The sequence below is a fragment of the Haemaphysalis longicornis genome, unplaced genomic scaffold (assembly GCF_048455015.1).
Source record: "Haemaphysalis longicornis isolate Haplotype H1 unplaced genomic scaffold, Haemaphysalis longicornis Haplotype H1 scaffold_1, whole genome shotgun sequence".
Taxonomy (NCBI): Eukaryota; Metazoa; Arthropoda; class Arachnida; order Ixodida; family Ixodidae; genus Haemaphysalis; species Haemaphysalis longicornis.
This window is the reverse complement of record NW_027526203.1, coordinates 167,865,712-167,890,034: the sequence shown is the minus strand read 5'-3', so window position 1 is coordinate 167,890,034 and position 24,323 is coordinate 167,865,712. Positions and strand designations below refer to the sequence as shown.

At 50.3% G+C, this 24,323-nt stretch overlaps 1 protein-coding gene across 2 annotated transcripts; it reads left to right on the top strand.

Annotated features, from left to right (window-relative positions):
- The first annotated feature begins 2,532 nt into the window (after positions 1 to 2,532).
- On the top strand, positions 2,533 to 23,905 carry LOC144139176 (E3 ubiquitin-protein ligase Siah1-like). Of its 2 annotated transcripts, none has more exons than XM_077671617.1 (5): positions 2,533 to 2,797; positions 13,578 to 13,834; positions 15,830 to 15,965; positions 17,356 to 17,420; positions 20,766 to 20,961. In XM_077671617.1, exons 2-5 carry the CDS (start codon positions 13,627 to 13,629, stop codon positions 20,816 to 20,818), a joined length of 462 nt encoding a protein of 153 aa, XP_077527743.1. In that variant the 5' UTR covers positions 2,533 to 2,797; positions 13,578 to 13,626; the 3' UTR covers positions 20,819 to 20,961. The 2 variants fall into 2 exon arrangements, with proteins under 2 accessions (XP_077527743.1, XP_077527738.1); XM_077671612.1 differs by lacking the exon at positions 2,533 to 2,797 and adding an exon at positions 23,756 to 23,905 and having other exon boundaries at positions 13,648 to 13,834; positions 20,766 to 21,022.
- Positions 23,906 to 24,323: the final 418 nt, after the last annotated feature.

The following is a 24,323-nucleotide window of genomic DNA, read 5'->3' as shown; positions in this document are numbered from 1 at the left end:
TTGAGACGTCCGCTCCGGGGTGCCCCAGGGGAGCGTGCTGAGCCCGTTTCTGTTCAACTTGGTGCTGGTTCCTCTCCCCGACTGCATCCCTCCAGGCTTGCGATACCCGGTGGAGGTGGTGGTGTACGCTGACTACGTGGCAGTCTGGACCCATGGCCCCACCAAAGACTGCTACACAGTCAAGGTGTGCCTCCAGGAGGCTCTGGGAGCACTTGCAGTCTTCCTCCAGAGCCGCGGCCTGCAGCTGTCGGAGGCCAAAATGCAGGCCCTTAGCTACACCCGGGAGGATGCAGGGCTCGACGGGCAACACCACCCATCACACTCAACGGACGGCCTCTTCCCTGGCGGCTGACCGTGAAGTACCTGGGGCTGCTCATCGACTGCCGGCTCACACGGCTGCCGGCCGTCAAGGCCCTCCGGGCACGCAGGCCACGGGTGCTCCAAGGGGTGCGGCAGCTTCTGGCTCGAGGCAGTGGCTGCTCACACCAAGTGGCGCAGCGCGTGTTCCACGGCATGGCCTCCGCAGCTGTGCTGTACGCGCTTCCACTCGCCTACCTGGGACCTCTACGTTGGCAGGAGCTGGAGATCGACCAGCGCCGCGCCATCCGCCTCTGCCTGAGGCCTTCCCTCCACGTCCCCCGTGGCGGGCACTTACACCGAGGCGGGCACCTGGAAAATCGAGATGCGGGCCTTGCAGACGGGGCTGCGGCACATCCAGCGCCTGATGACCACACGCGACGGGGCTGCGCTCCTGCAGAGGTTCTGTAGCCAGCCCAACTCCCGCATAGGAGCGCTGCTCACTATCTTCGAGGAGGGCATCGAGATGCCGATCCGACCCCACCTGGAGCCGCCACCACTAGACACCGGGGAGGCCCTGTAGATCACCACGACCCTCCGCGGGGTCCGCAACAAGCGGACCACACCGCCCGAGGCCATCGGCCACGAGGCGGCCGCCCTGCTGCAGGACGAGCTGAGCAGCTACCTGCATCTCTTCACGGACGGCTCCGTCAAGCACAGCACGTGCGAGGGGGCGGCTGCGTGCGTGGTGCCTGAGCTGGGAGTCAGCCGGAGCTGCCTTTCCCCACTTTTTCCACACGGGCGGAGCTGGCAGCGCTGCACCTGGCCACCGACCTCCTCCTCGAGAAGGGGCCCCAGAGCCACACCGGGGCGGTCATCCTCATGGACTCCAGTACTGCCCTGCTGCGGCTGCACGCGACCGACCAGGCCACCAACAGAAGCGGCTACCCAGAGCGCTCCCTTGCAGCCAAGCTGTATACTGTGGCCTCCCGAGGCTGGGACCTGAGGCTCCACTGGCTGCCGAGCCACAGTGGCTTCCGGGGCAGCGAGGACGCGACGCCCGAGCCAGGGAGGCCCACCAGGAGGGCACCCCAGTTTCCTAAGGCGTCATCGCCTTCGACGAGGCACGCACCGTCCTGGCCCGCATGGTGCAGACGATGCACCCAGGCCTTCGCGTTGTGTGTGGCCTGGCGCCACAGCCGCTGCCTGCACGCATCAGCAGGGATGCCCGCTGCCTGCTTCTCCGCACGCGGCTCGACTGCTGCAATGTGGCGGAGCGCCTGCACCGACACGGGCGCGAGGACTCCCCTACATGTGTCGACTGCCCGGAACCAGACACGCTGGAGCACCTACTCTGCTTCTGCCCCCACCACGCGGGCCCGGAGCAGAGCTCCACCGAGCGCTCCAGCGTCAAGGCCTTCCCAGCGCCGGCGTGGTAGACCTTCTGTTCCAGAAGGGCCCTGCGGCAACCCAACGGGAAGTCTTCGCCCATCTGCTCCATTACCTGGAGACGACCGGCCTCGCGCAGCGGCTGTAGCCCGGAGTGCAGTGCCCGGACTGATATGCCCGGACTGACAGCTTTCTAGGACTGAGAGCTCTCATTATACCTTTTCTTCTCACTCTCCCTCTGTCTCTCTCCACTTTGTCCTGTCACTCCCCCTCTACTCCCCTTTCCTTGCACTGGGTTGTATGCAGGTGAGCTCCCTGCCGAGCTCAAAATATCCCCAGTGTCTTTACTTTTTCTCACCCGCCAACCACAACCCACCGTGAGTCCGAGCGTCGCCTCCGGTCTGAGACTGCGTCGAAAAGCCCCGTAGCAAGCGCGTAGCAGCAGACAACAAAACAACCCATTCACAGAGCGGTGACAACGATAAACTGTAACACTTTCACACTCGTGTACAAGAATAGATGGAAGCCACCGCTATCACAAATACCTGACTGTTTCCAGTAACTTCATCCGCGCATGGGCTTGCAGGCGGCGCCATTACTTTTGGTGGCTCGATCTTATTGCAATTGCCGCTTCTAACGGATGCCGTGTTTGCACGCTGGGACAAACTTCAAACAGATTCTGGTTAGCATTCGGTGGCTTCTGCCAAAGCGGTGAGTCATTGGGCGACCAATCAGTGGCAATGAGAAACGTGCTAAACTTTGTCAGCAGCGCACCCAAAGAGCGAACTTTGCGCATGCAGTTAACAGAGAGGACCGCGGTGTGAATGCAAAGCAAGCCTCTCAGCTATCACCACGTGCGCGCCCCGCGATTAGCAGTATTAGACAGGAGCGTTGCCGGCAATCATGGTCTAAAAAGTCAGCATTTTTGATTTTCGTTTTCTCCGACAGCGCTGTTCTTGGATTGGAACACCTAGCGCGTTGCTTCCATAATCGCGTGGCCAGTGCCATTGACGGACGCATCCTGTGCAGCTGGTGGGCGCGACCGTGAAACAACTGACGACCAAGTGCAACGCGGTAGGCCCCTTCGCAGAACGCACGACCCGGGAAATTGGTAAATACTCGCGGTGCTGTTTGTAATGCTCGCATTTTTTCTGTTGTCGAAATATGTCGTTGTGTTATTAAGCCAACCTGTAAACAATATGAACCATGCACCAGCAGTTTCGCTTCGAAACACGTTTCCGTGCCGTTTCGACATTTTTTGTGCTGATGTTTTGTCTAGCGTAGCCCGCTTCGCGCCAATCGCCATTGTTGCGGTAGTGTCTGTTCTGGTATCGTTTTGGCTGGGTTCAGTCTGCTACCAGACGGCGGTCGCTGTGTTTTTTTTATAACCATCTTGTATGGCAACGTCTGAAGAGTGAAACTGGAGAAGACGATGGGCATACAATACTTCCAGCCGCGCGAGTACCGCGGCACCCATCTCCATTGCGAGGTCTCGTGATGTGTTGCACATCCCGTCGACGGCCCCAAGAAAGTTGCGCAAAGACTAGGAATATTTTCTTTTGTCAGTTTTGAGACGCGTGGTTGCTTCCGTTTTGAGAGGAATACACGTAACGAAGGGCGTACGAACTGCGTGGAACCCGCCGCGGTGGCTCAGTGGCTAAGGCGTTGCGCTGCTGAGCACGAGGTCAAGCGGGTTCGATTCCCGGCTGCGGCGGCCGCTTTTCCGATGGAGGCGAAAAGCAAAAACGCCCGGTTGTACGAGATTTCTGCGCACGTTAAAGATCTCCAGCTGGTCAAAATTAATCCGGAGCCGTCCACTTCGACGCGCCTCATTGCCTGCCTTGCGTCGGCGCGTTAAACCCTACAATCAATCAATGAACTGCGTGGAAACGCGTCTGCGGGTACAGGGGGGATTAAAAGAAATACCAACTACTGAGTGCACAGCCTCCGACGCATGCTGCACTATACGGCTGCAAAGTCAGCAAACTGTGAGCATGCGCACTTCTTCGAGAGTGCCTGAGAGTGTGGCCTACATTTATGGAAAATCCTTGATCAAGAAGCGATGCCGGTAGCTTTTTAGGCGCGTTTTCACGCTGCGTCGCCCCTGAGCAGGTTGATCGTTGAAGGGCATCATGCAATCAGCCTGCTGCCCGCTTGGCTCCCGAAAGTAGTAGATAACAGGATTCTCAGTGGCGACAGAGCATAAGAATACGCCTCAAAATAAATTAACGCCCCGCTTCTTTACCAAGCCATTCCCCTAACAGTAGGCCACACTCTCAAACCCTCCTAAAGAACTACGCATGCGCGCAGTTTACTGACAGTGCAGCCCATAGAGTTTCATACTAATTATACTAGAGGGGAATGTGACGCTGTAGTCGCGGGCCGCCGTGGGCGGCGCCATTGCCGCTAGCGACGTTCCTCGCCTACTTGGCTTAGCTAGCCATATGGCTTCTTTTTTGTCTCGAAGCCAAAAGCAACAAAAAACTCAACATTTTTTTTTCTTTGTCATCGTACATGAATCTTGTACATAATCACTGACAAATTAGTATTTTTGGAGATTCAATTTTACAATAACAAATCCAATTTTATGAACCTTCTGCAGCAATATTGTTGCTTTTTTGCTGCCATAGCCAACTTTTCAGCCTGTTCATGAGCCATGCCAAGGACAAGTGGAACGTGCCTGCCCGGTACATAACGGAACCCTCGCCGAAGCGCGGCTCTCCTAGACAGTGGCGCCAGATTTCCCTATAGTATATATTAGTATGAAACTATATGGTGCAGCCAGACGCTGCGGCATGCGTCGAAGGCTGTGTACTCCATTGTTCGTAATTCTTTTAATCCCCCCTGTACGCATTCGCGTTAACACTTGGAGGCAGATTGGTACTTGGCAGACGATTTCGGGTGCAGGAAATTAGGCCTTTTGCGTACTTCGCTTCCTGTGGCTGCACTATACGGCTGCCGCGCTTCGATAATGGGGCGTATATGCAATGGCCAGGAACACTGCTTTTTCCCCTGTAGTCCTGCTTGATCCTCGGCTTATGGAACGCTGTCTGGCACCCCACGCTCGACACCGCAAATGGATCCTGCCGCCCACAGACGGATCCCTGCCGTCCACGCTCTCCGACTGTGGGCCTTGCTTCTTTTATAGCTTTAACTCTTTCGTTACCACGCCTATTCAAATCGATCACCGGTGATCGATGATTCATATTGCCTATTTCGACATGTTGTAGTCGTTTCTCGTACACCTAATGCGGCCAGTAGTTAGTCTAGGCACTGCCCTTTTAGAATCAGTTTAAATTTTCCCGCTCCGGCGACATTGAGATTTTTGGCGGCGTTTTTTACGAGCTGAGGTGCGCGTGTTTTTGACGAAGGGGGCGTGGCTGCTGCACTTGAGAAAAAAGGATGCCGGTCGTGGTTAGGCTGCATTACCATAATATTTTTTTGTCAAAAGGCTCCTTGCAAGTCAAATACCAAATAATAAGGTCAGCTTTGTAATCCGACAGCGTTGAGAGGTGATAATTACTTGAAAATGGCCCCAGCTATTCACTAATGATCTTTGGTTCGGACAAAGGGCAGCTTTATTCTCCCAAAGCTTATTTCTGATGGTCCCCCGCATGTCTAGCAAGTGTGCCTGACATTTTCAACCAGTTTACAACAGTTTCGGTTTCGTTTTCGCATTGCGAAATTCATATTTGGCGCTACTACGCAGTTACCCAACTACAAGCTCATTTGCCATGGCGCCTCCGTTGCCCGCTACTGCTCCTAAAAACAAGCGTGCCGCTCGCGCTTCCACTTTATCTACGCCTTGCTTCTGCGATAAGAGCTTCCGCTGAAAGTCAAACGATAACACCAAGTCGTCGGGTATCAGTTCAGACGAGGAGAACGCTTCCAATTGGCCTTGAACACCGCCAGCTGTTCACCGGCCAGTGTCGGTTTCATACGAGGGTATTTCCGGAGGTCTAATATCGCTTCTTAGTAGTACTGTTTATTCTGACAAAGTCTCTAACAGCCTTGTATTTGTTTCTTTTCAAAATTGCTAGGTGGCGCTGCAATGTAGTAGGCTCGTAGTGCTGAACTCGCTTCACAGCCCGACGGCGGCTTGGTGAAAGCTTGCTGGGCATGATTCTAGCGCATCGTACCTTATTCCTGCAAGCAGGGCTACCATAGTGAGTCAGAACATGACAATAAGCCGCAAATGAAAGTTCTGACTGATGAGCGATCATCAGAACGTCAACAAGCATCCACCAAAGAGTTTGGTTCTCAACTCCAAGCGGATTTTTTCACATCGCTTGCTTGCCTTCAATATTGTGCCAGTCATAATCATTGACAAGGTGTTTTTACATCACGTGGAGGCTAATTTGGGCCTTTAATAATGTCAAACAACCAGATTTCTTCTAGAGATATCCAAAATAGCAAAACTTGAAATAGCGGTTGGGCTTCACCACATGGCATGGGCACCACGTGGGCTAACAATTTCTTTTATATGACAAATTGTACTGCGCAACTCAATTTTTTTTCTAGGACGGGTTTTTGAAATGTCTACCTACAAAATGTATATTCTAAATTTTTTCTACTGCAGGTGGTTTATTATACACAACTTACTTTTTTCTTTTCTTCGACGCGTGGACAAAAATTTCGAATTCGATAATTTTTTTCGGGATCATTATTTAGGAAAACATTATTAAAACTGGTGTCGTTGGAAAGCGCGTGGAATAATCTGTATTGTATGTCACTGCAATGTGTGCCTAACCAATATGTATAGCACAAAAAAATGTTTTGTTAGACCCTTCAAAATTGGTCAACTTCCCGCGGTAACAAAAGAGTTAAAGTGTTAAGTGTGTGTTCTCGATGCTGCTTTCACTTTCTCATACAGCGCAAGTCGGTCTTTTTTTTTTCATCCTCTTTTTTACTTCTACGAAGCCACAGCTATGCAAGTCGCGCTTCTTAATTACACGCTCGTTCCACACGTAATCAGCTAATACATTGACCTCAAATCGCGTTCGCCATGTGACTGCATACCGCATACTTTACCCCATGCATCGTTTTCTTTTCGCGCTATGGTTCAGCTGGGGCTCCGTATAAGCAGGAGGCCGCGACATGAGCTGTATACGATAGGGAAGACAACACGAATGTAGGAGGGTCTCATGCTTAAAGTGTCGTTGAAGCAGAAGGGTATTAATTTAATAAATTAATACCCTTCCGTAATACGGAAGACTGGGCGAGAATAAGAAGCTGCGTAAGTTCTGCACTCCCGGGTTTGCGAAAAGGAGCCCAAATATTTAGCTGGCGAGCGCGATCGGCCACTTTTCTGTGCGCTAGCGCCATATGACGGAGACAAGTTGCAAGCAGGTTCAGGTTATAACATAAAAGCGCACGCTCAGACAGAGCGCTCAGGTTCCCTTTGTTCACGGGGGCCTTATCATCCTTGATGCGGCTTCGATGCTTGCTTTATGGTTTTTTAAAACGAATACTGAGCTCTTTGCTGTGTGCCTGATTGCAAAGAAAGATTTGCCGTTTGCGTTCAATTCTTAGCCTGGGCTGAGTGGCTAAGGCGTTGCGCTGCTGAGCACGAGGTCGCGGGTTCGATTCCTGGCCGCGGCGGACGCTTTTCTGATGGAGGCGAAAAGCAAGAACGCCCGTGTGTACGAGATTTCGGCGCAGGTTAAAGATCCCCAGGGGGTCAAAATTAATTCAGAGCCCTCCATTACCGCGCGCTTTATCGCCTGTGTTGCGTCGGCGCGTTAAACCCTAAAATCAATCAATTGATAGCCTGGGTCTTTTTTGTTTACAACAAAGAAGCGAAATTTTCCGACCAACGGAAGGTTAACGGCTTCGCTGTAGAACCCGTGTTCTTTAAATGTTCGAGCACTTTCGTGGTGCACAGCTAGCGGCCCGCTGCATGAACACCCCAGTGAACTAAAAAGCTGTGTTGCAATAGCACTCACTACGGCAGCAACATGCAACGGTACAGTAAATTGCTTGGTAACCGCAAATGGAGATAAATTTGCCCACAAGGCATGAAATAATTTCGGCACATTACTTGGCTTCACGCTTTTTAAACCACCGAACGGAACAATAAAAATTGGCCGCTACACAGTAAGAGGTCGGAAAATAAGCGAGAACTTATAATTAAGTGAATATGACGTAACTAGTCAGTTTCGAGCAGTCTGTTGATTAAGTGATGTGTCACGGCTCTGGCAGTGTTGCACTAATCTGCTAAAGGTAGGAAAATAAAGCAAGCATATCAAAGAAATCATGCACGAGGAACCACTAGCTTGGAAGTTATTTTTTTTCTCTGGTGAAACTTGGGCGAATGTCTCCCAAAATCATTGTTCCTTTTCGTGCCCACTTTGCTGTCTGCGGGAGGCACTATGAGCTATAAAACCTTTTTTTCTGCAGTTGAAATATTAGCTGGGATGAAAAAAAAAGTAGGGGGGAGGTGGTTAAGCAAGACATCTCAAAACAATGTTTAGTATTCAGAGTAACAAAGAGCTCTTAAGGTGCAACCGCAAGCTTCCAAAGAAGCCTCTATTGACCAGTGATGGCGACGCCGGCTAAGATACCGACGCGAGCGGCAGTGGGCTCAGGCGAAGGCGCGGCGCGGATACGACGGCAGTCATGTGCAACAACCGCTTTGGCGCGCCGTAGATTTCAGGAACACCTTACCTAGAACCACTAGATAAGCTAAGCTGAAGAGAAATGACACTGACGCATGGCGGCAGCGATTTTGGTGCCTGACGTCAGGGTGGCCAGTTTTATGCGTCCAATTGCGGCTGACATTGACGGGCGGAATTGGTCAGGGCGCGGCTTGGCAACCATGACAGCTGTGTTTACTTTCGAAGATCAGCAAAAAGCGCTTCGATATGTGAATGGGTAACCGAGAAAATCACGAATTCGCGAAACCACAATTTCGCCCTTTTCTTTGGTTAGGAGGGCAATTTCTGAAAAACCCGCCTTAGTGAGCACCTACTCAATGACGCAAATAAACCCACATATCACATGGCTTTCTGAAATTGGGAACCACTGCCACTACGCCGGCTCAATTAAAACTTTTTCATTCACTGACTCATTCGCTCAAACTCGCCATCTTGGTGCAATTTGTTTAGCGAGAGTAGGAGTAAAACACGAGTACCAGTCGTTTCACATTACCACGACGCGCCTGCAGTAGGAGCCTATGTACTGACAGCAGGCAGGCGCACCCGAGTGTGTACGTCTTCCCAATGAAGTAGCCTAATATGGCGACTAACAAATACCAATTGCTGTCCTTAATATAATGGCCCACCCGGGCACCGCCGGGTACTACCGCTAGAGACCACGCGCCGGGGCAACGAGCCTGACTAAATTAGCTACACTAGCGTAGCTTATTTAGTGGCTCTAGGTTGCGGTATAGCCACTAATTAAGCTACGCTTTCTAAGTGGCGATAGGTTACGCTAAGCCACTGTCGTGCTTTCCCAGCGGGAAGCGATGCAGGCGTTTTCCACCTTCCCGCCGGTTGAAACAGCCCAGTACAGGGCAGCACGGCATCGGTATACTCTGTCTGGGGGCTTAAAAACTCACTCTCGACGTGTCATACAGCCGCGCTGCGCTCTGAAAATCACGACTTATCGAAGAGCACGCAAGCGGAAACGCAGAGGCACCAAAATGTCTGCGCCCAAGGGTATTCCGGGGTAAACCAATGTCACCTGATGCGGTTCGAGCAATGGCGGCTGTTGGCGGCATACAACAATGACAGAAGAGAGCGCCGATAGTCTGAAACCTGATCTAGTGGCTCTAAGCTTCTTTGACGGGTTCGCACTCACCATTTGCATCCCCAAGGTCCCATTAGCCGCTAAGAAACTTAAAGCAGCGATGGGCTGCTTTCCTTGCACTGACGCTGTTTTAAAGGAGCTCTGGCACGAAATTTTCGTGTTGTGTTTTATTCACTGCTATGGGTGCCTACCATTCCAGTAATCACAGAATGGCACATTAGATTGTCAACCACAGCGTAAATAATTATTACCGCCTCATTTAGTCGTATGAGTTTCGGTTTCGACGAAAATTACACCTAGGCGTCCGCGAGACGGGACGGCACTCTTGACATGGCTGTTTTTGTTGATCCATGGCCGTTATGAACGCGCGCGCGCGTATGCTAGAGCATAGCCTCCTATATAGACTGTGCCTGCTCTATCGCCCCGAAACCCATTGGAGCAGCCCGCTCACTGTGGGGGCGCCAAGTTCCCAGGTTTTTCGATGACCATGCCGATGCTAATTGCTGTTTCAAGCGGAAGTGAACTGAAACGTACCTCGGCGTCGTCTGCTATGCGAAGGCGTCTTCCAGTTACAAAAGTTTGAACTTGATGAGCCAATATTAAAGACCTAAGCTTTATGCGTGTCGTCGCAGAACTACTAACAACGTTCAGTGCGCTGTTCCCACCGGCACCCTCGCCCTTTTAGGTTCGCTGCGGCAGTGTCCCAACAATGTATACATGTCCTCAAGGTTGTCACTGCGATAAGAGCCAGTTAACTTTTCTCTTGCTCCATAGGAGTTGATAAGTGACAAATAATGATGCTTGATTCGGTGTTTAGTGATAATTTTGTCATACGAATTAAATTTTGCTTAAAGAAGTCCAAACCGTTGAGATCCCCTTTTTTACTTAGGAGTCCATTCAGTCTCGTTCTGCTGCTAATATTTTTTACGGTCCCCGAAAGGGTACGCGCCCACAATCCTCCTCACTTTATTTCTCCGTCCCAGCTGCTCCACGAAATGGTGCCATCGCGCATGTAGTAGATATACTGACGACGCGGTAATCGGCAATTCCGGGCTGCTGCGCAAAGAATGACGACTTCAAGCTTTAGCTCAAGGCGATACTCAGTATTTGAGGGCGCCTGTATAAACTTAGGATAAGCATTCAGCATGCACTTCGTTCGTTTCTCTCTGTACTTCTCCCGCAACACTCATTCTTCCCCCAGCAATCACATACCGAATAACCGATCAATTCCCAGTGGGTCACCCGTAATATTTATGGCTGAATCGAAACGCAGAAAAAAAAAGCCTTTGCGTGAAATTAACAACGAACGAACAAGGTAGCCCAAGAAAGGCCCTCTCTTTTGTAATTACCACTGTCGAGTTCTAGCGTCACTCCGGCCACTTACGAGATCGTTTTAGTTGAGGCCTCGCGAATTTTTATACCTTTTATGTACAAACATAAGTTGTCCGTCAGTGCTAGAGCGAGAATGCCTTAATACAACGCGTATTTGTTGTTTGCAAAGGGACTTGACACCTTTATTTAAGCACCCATTGTTGCCAGGTGTGAAGACAAATGTTGACCGTGCCCTCGCCAACACAGGAGTCCTGGAATTAGGGCGCCATTAGAGAGAACGGCGGAATTTCTAGCACTGAGCAGGCACAAAGCGTTATACAGGAGGATATATGGCTAGAACAAGAGAGCGTGTCCGGACCGGTGGTGGTCGCACGTGCCAGACAGCATGACGTCAGTCCCAAATCTGTGACGTGATACATTGGGTGAAGCAGCGCGCGCTATTATTAGCCAGCGCCTTGGCTGCGTCACGGGAGCCCGAGTTCTACAGTTTGGGGCGAAGAGCATGGCGAGGCACTCAACGTGTCATGCTGATGCCGATGTCGACAGGGTATCCGTTATAAGCTTTTTCGTGAGTGCAATGATGAAAATTGATTTGAACTATGTTTTACTGAACGGTTACTGCCGGAACTTCCTGGGAGATATTGCCACAAGTGTTCTGCACGAAATCTTACGCAGGTCATTATCCTTGCCATAATATGCCCCACTACCCGAAAAATTGGGGCAGAGAAGACGAGGACGCTGAAGTGCTAGCTCGGCAGGTTTTTTTTATGCTTGGCTCTCACTGCCAGTCAAGGTGTCATCTGGACGCGCGCCTGGTTCAGTAAACACCCTTTTTTCTCTACTGTTCATTGGTGACATCATATCCATATACAAAGGGAGCTTTTTACGCAGTTATTCCAGCTTTGAAATTTTGTCACTACTCCTTTAAGGAGCCAGCTTGGGTAGAGGTCCCCGCGGAAGATCGTACAGCGCTTTAAAAATCAATACCATTCCATTGCTATTTCATTCCTGGAAAAATGCCCTATAATTCCATTCCCATTCCATTCCACCGAGCGTTGCCCCCCTTTTACTCCAGGATCTCGAAAAGGTGGAATGATTCCGGAGATACTCCAGTTCCGGAGTGGTCAATCCCTAGCACTAGATCCCACAGAACTCGTGAGGGCACGGGAATGAGTTCAGAATGCGATGCACATCACAAGTCAGGTAGACCGACTTGGCGATGCGTTGGAGTTCCCCAACTGCCTGAGTGGAGTCCTGGTATAGGTGAAGGCACGGCGGTGGGTTTAGGCGGAGGCTAGGCTCTAACGCGGATTACCCATCCCAGTCGCACGTTGCTTGTTTACTACGCCTAATTTGCTCCTTCTAAGCTTGATTTTAGGCGGCAAATGGTGGACGTGGTAATGCTTGATGTTCCTCATGCCCAGGAAGTGCGCCTTTCAGCGGTCATGGTTGAGCAAGGACCCCTACACAGACAGGGTTTCGCCAGACCCAGCAAGCGCGAAGTGCCGACCGTGCAGAAAAACGTTTGACATATTGTCAATAGAAGAGTCTGCGCTAAGAAGTCATCAGCAGAGGGCGAAGCACGATGGGTACATGAAGAAAGCAGGTTGTAGCTCCTTACAGACACGTGTTGCCGTGCGCAATTGCCCGGCCCGTCCATTCGGTCTCAGCACAGTCATTGGACTTGAACTCCGCATGCAGGACGAGTTGGTGACGAATGCAGATTTTGCGGCCGTAAAGGTGTTGCGCCTTCTTACCTTTAGCCATGGCCAGACTACCGTCTAGAGAGAGAGAGTTCAATGTGAACTGTCAAGTCTCCGTGTATAACTTGAAAAACACGTCCTATATCTCCCAGCGGATTCTATGCCAGGCCGTTGACAAATTAAGCGGTATCCTGAATGCTCCCTTAACAAAGGCGTTGAGGACCCCAGTGTCAGCTGCAAGGCACCGCTATCAAGCATATCTTGCATCTCAGAAGTAGCAGCAGCTTGAAGGAGCAAAGCAGTTGAACAGGTGCATTGTCGAGGAGGAGGTTAAGAACACGAGAGAAAAAGAAGGGAAAGTTTGAATCGACGGCTGCTGGCCTTGTCTACAGCTATACATTTGCTGACAAAGCGGATAATATAGGTGATATGGCCTACATTGCCAAGTCAGACAGCCTCAGAACAGCAAAAACGATAAAGTAAGAACTCCTAAACACCAGCCAAAAAATAGGGGAAAAGCTCTCTAGAACCAGGTATTGTGTAACAAACAAGATTTACAGCGTGTTGAAACGTTGTTCCATTAGACATATTTAAAGCTAAAACATTATATTGGGTCCTTGGCAAAGTATTTTCCGGTTCAATTCTTGAAAGCCCTTGATTTTTGTCTTTGCTCCCTGTAAAATGTGGAACATTAAGGCAGGGCACGGCTGTTTTATTGCCTCAGCAATTCCGTTGTGCTACCCCGCTGTGTGTGTGCGCGGGCAGAACAATCAACTGGATGAACTCCTTCCTGAGAGGATGCCACATAACGCATGTGTGCTCCAGCCACTATTTTTGGGAGTGTATAGAGATTTTTTTATTGCACACTGGTGTGGGAAAGGTGTACCGCTTAAGATTACTGCTGCACAGTTTGAAAATGTGGAGCCTTAGGTGCCGCGGTTTTCGGCATTCTTCCACGGTGGAGTGTGCGATTAAGGGGGTCCCGAGAAGGGTCACGACGAGAACGGTGCAGGGCGCTTCCTTGCGGCGTGCATGTGCAGTCGCTTGGCGACTGACCCCTTTGCTCCTCGCTATGGTGTGCTGACTGCTCCCCACTCGTCTGTGCAGCGGCAGCAGTAGTGGTGGAGTTCGTGTGGTTGCTCATCCCCTGTGGGAAATGAGTCGCCAGCCAGCCGGCGGTGGCAGCGGGGGCAAGTCGGAGGACCGTGACTTGGTGTCGGCCTCTGCCCTGGCCAGCCTGTTTGTGTGCCCCGTGTGCCGGGACTACGTGCAGCCCCCGATCCTGCAGTGCTTCCAGGGCCACATCGTGTGCTCCGCATGCTGTCGGAAACTCTTCACCTGCCCCATCTGCCGGACACCCTTAAGTGAGGGCGCTCTCAACGCCCTCGGGCATCCCCAGGCGGGCATTCTAAAGCACTCTTTTCTAACCTGTCAAAAGCGCCGTGTTATGTAGTCCTTTGGTTGGTAGAGCAGTGTGGGGCTCTTTGCAGCAGATAAGCCCTGGAACAACCGAGTAGTTAAACTGGCCATGAAGAGAAAATGCAAGTTTGGGTTCTTTCGAAAGATTGCTTTGTTAGAAAAACTCTGACCCCACCTTTAACGTGAACTTCACTCAAATTAGCTGAATAAAGAGAGGGGGTGCAGAGAATAGCCATGCGACTCTCCATCTACTTTTCCGCGCGAAACATGATGTATTATGGAGAGCCCGTTGCGATTGGCTGATGCCAACAAAATCCGATGCAATTTAAACGCGGAATATAAGCTTTCAGAACATGTTTGCTCTGACCTTGAGTGCATATTCTTTTTATTGCCGAAAGAATGGGGAGCTAAACAATGTAAGGTACGAACACGTCTACATAGAGGGAGTTAGTGTGACTATATGCCGGCCGACGCGACTGAACGCCGGCGTCAGGCCTGTCTGACATAACCCTGGCCAACTGACATAGGCGACACTGTCAATTATGTGAACCTGTTTGTCGTATCAAGCCCAACGTTTTGCTGATGAATTAGCGTAATAAATGTACCGCAGGTTTACGAGTCCGGTCAGAAGCAAGAGTGGTCCTTGAGCAGTGTTGCTGCGTCATCTAGGGAGACGGATGGTAACCAAAGAGGCGGTTTGCAGACAGCGGCAGCCACGCTCGACATTCAATTTTCTTTTATGTACCTGCCCGTATGACGTCCCGAAACATACAACGCAGCAGGATAATTGTAACATCGGCCTAAATTAGCTGTTTTCTCTAGAATAAAGCATTGTTTGCTGCCAGACAAGAGCTGAGGGTACTGTAAAACACGGATTTTTTTTTAATGGGACAGAATTGTATTTTTTGTTCATTGCCCCTTTGAAATGGGCACTTTACCTTGTTACATTGGCTTTATGTTGAATTTTAAATGTGCATATGGCGTGGACAAACCATACGGTTTTAACAGCCGCTCAGAAGCACTTATTAGCTATAGCTTCTACCCAGCCTCTACTCTTTTCTGCGTTCGATTTGTTTGTGAAATCATCGTCACATAGGTTTGAATGGAGTGGGGCTTGTATTTTGTTTTGTAGCTTGTCGCACTTGCGTGCTACCCACGAATGCAGGCATGTGCCGGCTATAAACTTGCGCGTACGCTGTCACTCCCGTCGATTTTGTTTGCATTTTTTAAAGATTGACCAAACACCTAACTGGAAGACAGGGAAGACCGTATAAGACAGACGATAGGCTGATGAGGAAAACCAGGATTCCTTGCCAGAGGCAGCTATAACAATGTGGGGACATGGAACAGTAACGTCTTACAGACGGGGAGAAACACGTAGGAAAGCAGTGAGTAGAGCGAGTGGCAGACGACACCTACGTGCATTGCGGCAAGACTGCCAGGCAGCGCTGCTACGGGAGGCTCAAGTCGCCAGCAGCAGTTGCACTTCCAACACTGCACTGGGACTGCCGATCTGCTGTCCTTCCTTTCAAGAGAATTTGACATTGAAAGTACCAAACCAGTGCATCGGTTTGAATGAGCCTGGTAATTGTGGTACTTTGTTAGTGCATTCAGGATTTTGCGGCATTGAAGATGGCTGTATTTAGGTGTAACTCTCCCTGCTATGGGAGTGCATTTTTGAGGGGAATTTGATGCATGGCATGCCTGACCGTTGGTTGCAGGGGTCATCGCCCATCTTTGCTGGTGCTGCAGTGGTGGCTGCTTGGCAGCCCAGTTTCAGCACAGGCAGGAAGGTGTTGTGCTTGAGGAAGCCTCGTCTTGTAATAGGGAAGGTGGACTGTACATTACGTTAGTTTATCACGGCAGAGCGGTAACAATGACCTCAATTATACTGCACTGGGCCGACCTAGGGGAGACTGGTTCCTTCTCCTTCCCCGCAGGCGGCACCATTCGCAACTTGGCCATGGAAAACGTGGCCAGGATGGTCTTCTTTCCGTGCAAGTACTCGCGCATGGGCTGCACTGCGCAGCTCCCCCATTCGGACCAGCACGAGCACGAGGAGGTCTGCGAGTTCAGGTCAGCCCTCCTTCATTTGGGGCAAATGCGGGCTGCGCAGCTCCTGGTCGAGCAGCGGTTACCACTTGTGTGGCGGCACAGTAGCTCTTCAGCTGGTCGCGTGGAAGCAGCCCAGCAGATTATTGCATCATGAAGCTCGCCGCAGTCTCGCCACTCGAGTACCCAAACCCGCCCTGCGGTTTCTCTACTGTCGTACCCCTGACTTCTCTTAGTCAGGCTTCCTAAGCACCCCTCTGGGTAGGCAGTAAACAGTTTGAAGAGACGGTGACTCCTTGTTTGGCATCCTGTCAGATAGCGGTCCCGATCAGACGCTGGAATGAAGCGTGCCGACTATGTACCTAGTTGGGATAATTTCAATATGGCGGCTGGCCCTGTTACTTGAGATGTTTTTGTGCAAGCGTCATTTTTTTCTCTATTCGAAAGCCCTCGGCAATAGAATTACAAAAAAAGGAAGGAAGCTCACACTAACTCGTAAAACTTGCAGGTAGCGAAGCTGTACACAACCTTCACAACCATCAAGAAGGTTTAATTCCGCGATTGCAGCCGATTTGCTTCTTCGCTGCCGCAACAACCTTTACTGCATCATTGTTACCATAAGTGTGAGCTTCTTTCATTTTTTCGGAAGTGATAACCAGTGGACATCATCTCGGAGTGGCGTACGCTATGACGTTTCTTTCTCGTCCCGAGCAAGTGTTTCCCCGAATACGGCTAACGCTGGAGTTTTTTTTTTTTTTTTTGCCAGTCTTGTCCAATCTCCCTAAGTGGGTATGCTTGGCTTCAAAAACGTGCACATGGAATGCTACTAGGGCACCACGATACTCACTCGTGATCCCGGCCTTTTCTTGTTTTTTTTTTAACTGTTGGGCGGTCGCCGTAATCTTGGCCACTCTCCTAAGTTGGTGGGCTTGCCTTGGCGAACGTGCGGAGGATGCGCTAGACGGCCGTCGCGAGGCACGCATGCACAGGCTCTCGGCAATTTCTTGGTATTTTAAACTGCGGACGCGACAAAATTACAATTTGCTACACGGCTTCACTGTTAAAAATCACGAACCTTGCAAAAAGTTTTGCACTGCTAGGCCTCCAGAACCGGTGATTGTACCCCTAAGCTACAGAGGTTTCAGTTCATGAAAGCAAGAGGAGTGTTCGAAGGAAACCAGTAGATAGCGCTGGGTGCGCACAGGAATTTGCCGCCTCGTACCCACACTGGCCTGGGCAGTCATATTACAACGAACGGTCCATAACTGTACACGCGAGCGTGTATCTCTCAAATGCCTTTCCTCAGTATATCGCCAAATCAAAACGCTTTAACAAATGTGCTTCTGCTTTACATCACGGTACCGTAATTGTCGGTGAATCTCTTTCCTTTCCATTCTCTCTATGCTTATAACAGTCCGGAGGCGGAGGCGCACGAGGCGGAGCCCTTCTTCGACTGGTTCATGGACTGCATGAGGAACCGTAAGGATGATTTTGTGTGGCTTCTTGCATTACTGCTGTAGCTACCGGCGTCGGCATCCACTTGTTCGTGATTGTGTCGGGATGTATACAATTGTACACGAAATTGGGGCAAACAATTTGTGCTCGAAATTCATTTGTGATCAACTTGTGATATGCAATATGAGCTTCAGAGGGTTCTTCAATAGACCCTTAGGTGAAGTTCAAGGACCAAGCCGCATAGTCTAAGGGAGGGCTGGGATTGTGTCACCGAAAGTTTGGAAGTTCCAAAGTTCCAATTGAAAAGTACGGCCCATTTCGAAGCTGAAGTTCAGAAATAAGCGGCCATGGTGAGGAATGAGGGACGGGATCCCCAACCTTCTGAGTACGAGCAAGCCCGGCTCAGGAGGGGTTACCGGACTAAGCAGCAGAGTAGACCAGCTGTTTAGTCTGCTGGTGGAGCTGTTTTAAACGCGCATGTTTGATCAATGGATATTTCACGATTATCTGTGCTAATCGTGGCCCTGCTGCCTTAGTGATATGTAGGGGTAGGTTCAGCATAAATCGGCCAATGTGAAATTTTTCTGCAGTTGGCCTTTAAAAACGGAGACAGGAAATACAACTGTTTGTTGTAATAGCCATGGAGGGGAAAATTACGGTATATACTAGCTTCTCACGCAGATTTCGAATAGTACAGGCTTAAAGGAGCCATGAAGAGAAAACACGAGTTTGGTTCATTCGAAAGATTGCCTCGTTAGAACCATAACGACACCACTTATAACGCAAACTTCGCTCAAATAAGCTACATAATTAGGAAAAAAGGAAATGACCATGCGACCCACCAGCTCATTTTCCGCAACAGAACCTGTGATGTCACTTGGGAATGCTCTGCGATTGGCGGAGGCCGGCAAAAGCAAACGCATGTTAGGCAGGGCTTACAGCTTGCATAGCGAGCTAAATGCCCGTGAAACATACTGCACATTCTTTTTATGACAAAGAACGGTGGAGTAAACGGTTGAAGGTCCGAACGAACTCGCAAGCGTGTGCGCCAATGCGTGCGAAACTAGCGCCGGCCGAGCTCGACATCTCGCCGTCGCGCAGACGAATTTTCGGGTTCGAGGCTCTTCGGGGCCAACGAACCGTTCGAGCACGCACAGCCGCGACCTTGCTTCGTATCGTAATCCCTTCACAGGAGGTTGGCCGTCATATCGCCAACCAGCAAAGGTAAAAATAGAAACGAGGGGAGTAAGGAACAGCAAGAAGCGACGAGTAAGTTTCGAATGGTGTTGGCTTGCTGCTGTCGTTACGAGCTCGTTTCCAGTTTACAACCACTGAAAACTTCAGTTTGTTCAGTTACGGCAGGGACCCTTACGTTAGCTCACTCCTGGGACATGCTGGCGCTCGTCGCCGACTTCGTCAAATCGCTCTGACCTTGGGGAAAAAAATGCCGTAAACACCGCGCATTGACGCTCGTATCTTTCTGGTCGAAGCAGAGAGCTCGCGCGAACGGCTTTCCATACACGACACCGGCCAACTGGCATAAGTGATACTGCTACTGAAATTGAACTATTATTAACCGTAATCAAAATACGGCACATACGTACCAGTCTATATTCGTCCGTCGCGACGGGGCTGACGAGGCAGCGGTGCCGACGGCTGGGCGTTCGTCTGTTGTGGCTATCGCGGAATGGTCGCTTTCCCGTCCACCGCGTATCCCACAACTCTTGCCGCTCGTGCACTTAGAAGCATTGAGCGTTCAAGTGGTGCGAGGTTGTTAAATGCAAGCCCGAGCTCCTCGGCGAGAGTTTTGTTCTCCGGATCAGGCGATTCCATGACTAGGGCTGCGGGTGCACTAGGTTTTACTAGTATTTTTAAAATGGCCGCCGTCTCGATCGACTCCCGCGTGTGGGTGCTATATGGAGTCGACATACTAAGTATCTGTTTCATGGACCGGCTTATGACGCCATTGTACACGTCACGGAATGTTCAATTTTAGCGGGAGATTTAAAATTTTGGCTTAAATTGCCTTATTTCTCAGTGAATAAAGCATCATTTGCTTCCGGGAAAGCGCTTGGGGTACTATGAAACACCTAATCTTTCGAATAAAACAAACTTTTGTTTTCTCTTCATGGCTCCTTTAAGTAAAAGTTAAGTTCAAGTTTCTCTGAGTGTGCCATTGAAAACGTAAGCAAAACATACAATAAAATTCTTGCATGAACCCAGATTTCTATGGTACAGGTGAAATGAGCAATACAACCAGCGTTATCCATATACAAGGAAGTGACTATTTTGAGTTAGCAACAGGAAAGCCCATGAAAACAGGCACTATGGAAGATGGCGGTGATCGCCTAAAATTTAAAATAGGGCTCCGGCTTGCTCTGGGCTATCAGCGACGAGCTTTTTGAGGACGCAAAAAAGGAAGCGAAATGGGAGACCGCAGTGTCAGTTGCAAGGCACCGCTATCAAGCATGTCTTGAATCCCAGTAGTAGCAGCAGCTTGAAGGAGCAAGGCAGTTGAACAGGTGCACTGTCCAGGAGGAGGTTTAGAAAACGAGAGAAAAGTAGGGAAAGTTTGAATCGACGTTTGCTGGCCTTGTCTTCAGCTAATACATTTTCCGACAAAGCGGATAAGATAGGTGATATGGCCTACATGGCCAAGTCGAACAGCCTCAGAAGAACAGCAAAAACGACGAAGGAAGAACTCCTAAACACCAGCGAGGAAATAGGGAAAAAAGCTGCTAGAGATTTCTAGAACCAGTTATTGTGCAATAAACAAGTTTTACAGTGTGTTGGTACTGTTGTATGAGAAATGGTTACAGCTACATTATATGGGGTCCTTGGCAATGTATTATCCGGTTCTTTTAAACTCCTTGAAAGCCCTTGATTTTTGCTGATTTTTGCCTTTGCTCCCTGTAATATGTGGAACATTAAGGCAGGGTATGCGCCTTTCATTGCCTCATCATTTCCGTAGTGCTACCCCGTGGTGTGTATGCGCACGTGCGAAACAAAGGTACTGGGTGGTTACGAACTCCTTCCCGGCTTTTAGATGATTCCTGTGATGATGCAACATGACATATGCCGGTTCCAGCCCGTATTTGGTAATGTAAAGAGATTGTTTCATTGCGCGCTGTACGGAAAAGGTGCACCCAGGGCGCTGTACGGGTAATGAGCAAAGGAGCAATAATTTTTGGCATTCTTCCGTGGTGGAGTGTGCGATAAATGGGGTCCCGAGAACGTATCACGGCGAGAACAGGTCCCGGCGAGAAAGGTGCACGGCCCTTCCTTGCCGCGTTCATGTGCCGTCCCTTGGCGACTGGGCCCTTTGCTCCTCGCTACGGTGTGCTGACTGCTCCCCCCTCGTCTGTGCAGCGGCAGCAGTAGTGCTGGAGTTCCTGTGGTGGCTTTTCCCCTGGGGGAGATGAGTCGCCAGGCGGCCGGAGGTGGCAACGGGGGCCAGTCGCAGGCCCGTGGCTGGGTGTCGGCCTCAGCCCTGGCCAACCTGTTTGTGTGCCACGTGTGCCGGGACTACGTGCGGCCCCCGATTTTGCAGTGCCACAACGGCCCCTTCATATGCTGCTCATGCCGCCAGAAGATCACCCGCTGCCCCACCGGCCGGGCACCCATAAGTGAGGGCACTCGCAAACCCCCCGGGCAGTCCCAGGCGGCCATTTTAAAGCACTCTGCTCTCACGCTCAAAAGCACCGTTCTATGTATAGTCCTTTGGTTGGTAAAGTAGCGCTGGGCCTCTTTGCTGCAAATAAGTCCTGGAACAACCGAGTAATTGAACGGGCTATGGAGACGAGAAAAGTTTGGTTCATTCGAAAGATTGCCTCGTTAGAATAACCCTGACCCCACCTTTAACGCGAACGTCACTCAAATACGCTGAATAATGAGCACTAAAACAGAATAGCCATGCGACTGTCCAGCTACTTTTCCGCGCTGAACTTGACGTATTATGGACAGCCCTTGGCGATTGGCTGATGCTGATAAAATTTGCCGCAACTAAAACAGGGATCATAAGCTTGCACAGCGGGATATGAGCTGAAATTTAGTGCATATTCTTTTTTATTACAGTAAGAATGGTGGTCTAAACAATGGAAGATTCGAACTACGTCAGCATGGAGGGAGTTAGCGACTATGCCGGCCGGCGCTGCTGAACACAGCCATCGGGCCTGTCTGACATAAGCGACACTGCCAATTATGTGAACCTGTTTGTCGATTCACGCCCAACGCTTCACGAATGAATTATCGCCATAAAACTACGGTAGATTTACGAGTGCGGTCAGAAGGAGAGTGCGAACAGCGGTTCTTGAGGAGTATCGCTGCGTCATCTAGGCAGGCGGATGGTAACCCAAGGGGCGGTTTGCAGACAGAGGCAGCAGCCTCAGTCAACGTTTAACTTTCGATTTATGTTCAGTCATCGCCTCCTGTATTTTTTCCTAGCTAAACGCATCACCCGCGAGTTGCCAACCAAGCCCTTTCCTTCTACTGCAGCCACTCTCCCCCTGTTGCTAGCCTTCCCTTCCCAGCTTGGATCACATGACCGGTTAACCTTCGGGCACGATGTAAGAATATTTTCGGGTGACGTGCGATGGGACCTGGCAACGTAGGAAAGGCGTGCTCGGCCGCGGCCCCGAGGTTCTTATTGCTGGCCAGAGCGCCAGAACATGGGTTGCTTTGGCCACCAGGCACAAGGAACTCTCGAATTCAATTACTCTGAGGCACGATGGAGGATCCCGGATTATCTCGGGGCGCCACTTTAAGACTTGTGGCGAATTAAGCGTCCCACTCACTCACATTGTAAAGCGGGCGATGTGTTTGGCATTGAAATAATATAGGAGACGATGGTACAGTATTTGTCAATTTTCTAGGCCAGTCTTACCCTTTTCGGCCCCAAAGAATTCATAGCAAAAGATCAAGGTCTAAGTGGGGCCAAAATATTTCGTTGCAGTAAGAATGAAACGTGTTCACTCCAGCTTCCTGGCCTAAAAGCGGTCATCCTTGCTTGGGATGCAAGCTTGTACTTTGATTTTTTTTCTGCCTATGCATTCTTGGCTTGGCCGAGAAAATTTCGACTCCGTTCCTGCGCGAATGACGTCACGAAACATACAATGCAGCAGGAGTATTGAAATGTCGGCTTAAATTGTTTTTCTCTGAATAAAGCATTGCTTGCGACCGGGAAAGTGCTGAGGGTACTATAAAACAAGGAATTTTCTGAATGCAACAAAATTGTATTTCGTCTTCACGGCACCTTTAAAATGGGAACTTTACCTTGTTGCATTGGCGTTATGTTGAACTGGAAATGTGCATGTGGCGCGGACAAACCATACGGGCTTAACAGCTACTCGGAGGCACTTATTAGCTATAGCTTCGACCCAGCCTCTGCTCTTTTTTGCGTTCGATTTGTTCACTTTACCCGCCGCGGTGGCTCAGTGGCTAAGGCGTTGCGCTGCTGAGCACGAGGTCCCGGGTTCGATTCCCGGCCGCGGCGGCCGCTTTTCTGATGGAGGCGAAAAGCAAAAACGCCCGTGTGTACGAGATTTCGGCGCACGTTAAAGATCCCCAGGTGGTCAAAATTAATCCGGAGCCCTCCACTACGGCGCGCCTCATCGTCTGCGTTGCGTCGGCGCGTTAAACCCCACAATCAATCAATCAATCAATTTGTTCACTTAAGTGAGCAAATCGAATGTCGCATACGTTTTTAGGAATTGGGCTTGCATTTTGTTTTGTAGCTTGTCGCACTTGCATGCTATCCATGTGCAAGCCTTGAATGCACGCATGTCCCGTCTATAAACTGGGGCATACGGTGTAATTCTGTTTGCATTTTTCAAGATTTGGCCAAACACCTTGCTTGAAGACAGGAAAGGCCGTATAAGGCAGACGAGGGGCTGAAGTGACTGCTTACAGCCAGGGATAAACACGTAAGAAAGCAGAGAGCAGAGCGAGTGGCCGGCGACGCCTACGTGCATTGCGGCAAGTCTGGCAGCACTGCTACGGGAGGCCAAAATCGCCAGCAGCAGTTGCACCTCCAACACTGCACTGAGAGTGTCACTGTTGTCCTTTTTTCAGGTTAATTTGATAGTTAAAGTACAAAAAGAAGTGCATAGGGTTGAATGATCGTGGTAATTGTTCCTTTGTTAGAGTATAAAGGCTTTTGCTGCATTGAAGATGGCTGTATTAAGGTTTAACTGTCCCTGCCATTGGAGTGCATTTTTGAGCCAACAGACAACATGGGTAAGAAAGGAGTAACGAAACAGCAGTGCGCTACTTGCAGTGATATGACGGCGAGTTGTTCTTGGTACATTGGTCGTTTCTGCCAAAGTGGCGTTCTCTCAGAGCGCGCGCCCTTCCTTTTTCAGGTCAGCGCGCGGCTGCGTCCAGACAAGGCATCAGAGGCGCACCGCCTCCCGGGCTCTCATGCCACTCGGGCCAGGATGCCGCACAATCACACCTAGCACTGTCCCTCTGCAATTTTTAAGTGTTCATCAATAAAAAATTGCTCATTGAAATACTGGTATATTTATCTTCAAAAACAGGCCTTGCTCTGCCCTTTAGCCCCACTGTGTGCCCTCTGAATGTCCGGCTCCCTTTTGCGAGTGAGCCACGACATCAGTTAGGGGCTTTAGCAACTCGCGAGTTCGCATTTGTTTTTACCAATACGGAGTGAGAGAGAGAGAGAGAGAGAGAGAGAGAGAGAGAGAGAGAGAGAGAGAGAGAGACCCCTATATTCATAATATAGGGTCTTGTTGGGGTGGGTGGTCAGCAGCTGCTAAGCGGCCCTAGCTGCTTTGTCCGTCAGGGTTTTCTGCGTCGTCAGGTCAGAGCTACCCCTAGGTGGTCACTGTGGGTAGGCGATCGTTGAGGCAGGCTCACATAGGTTGTGGTATGGTTGTCTTGGTGATGTGCAGTTGGAAGAACAGAATAGGG

Bases quoted from the DNA above. Each gene is read 5' to 3' on its own strand.
- LOC144139176 (XM_077671612.1), top strand. From the start codon at position 13,788: ATGCTGTCGGAAACTCTTCACCTGCCCCATCTGCCGGACACCCTTAA. The intron at 13,835-15,829 runs GTGAGGGCGCTC...CCTTCCCCGCAG, and splicing joins CATCTGCCGGACACCCTTAA to GCGGCACCATTCGCAACTTG. The intron at 15,966-17,355 runs GTCAGCCCTCCT...TGCTTATAACAG, and splicing joins GAGGAGGTCTGCGAGTTCAG to TCCGGAGGCGGAGGCGCACG.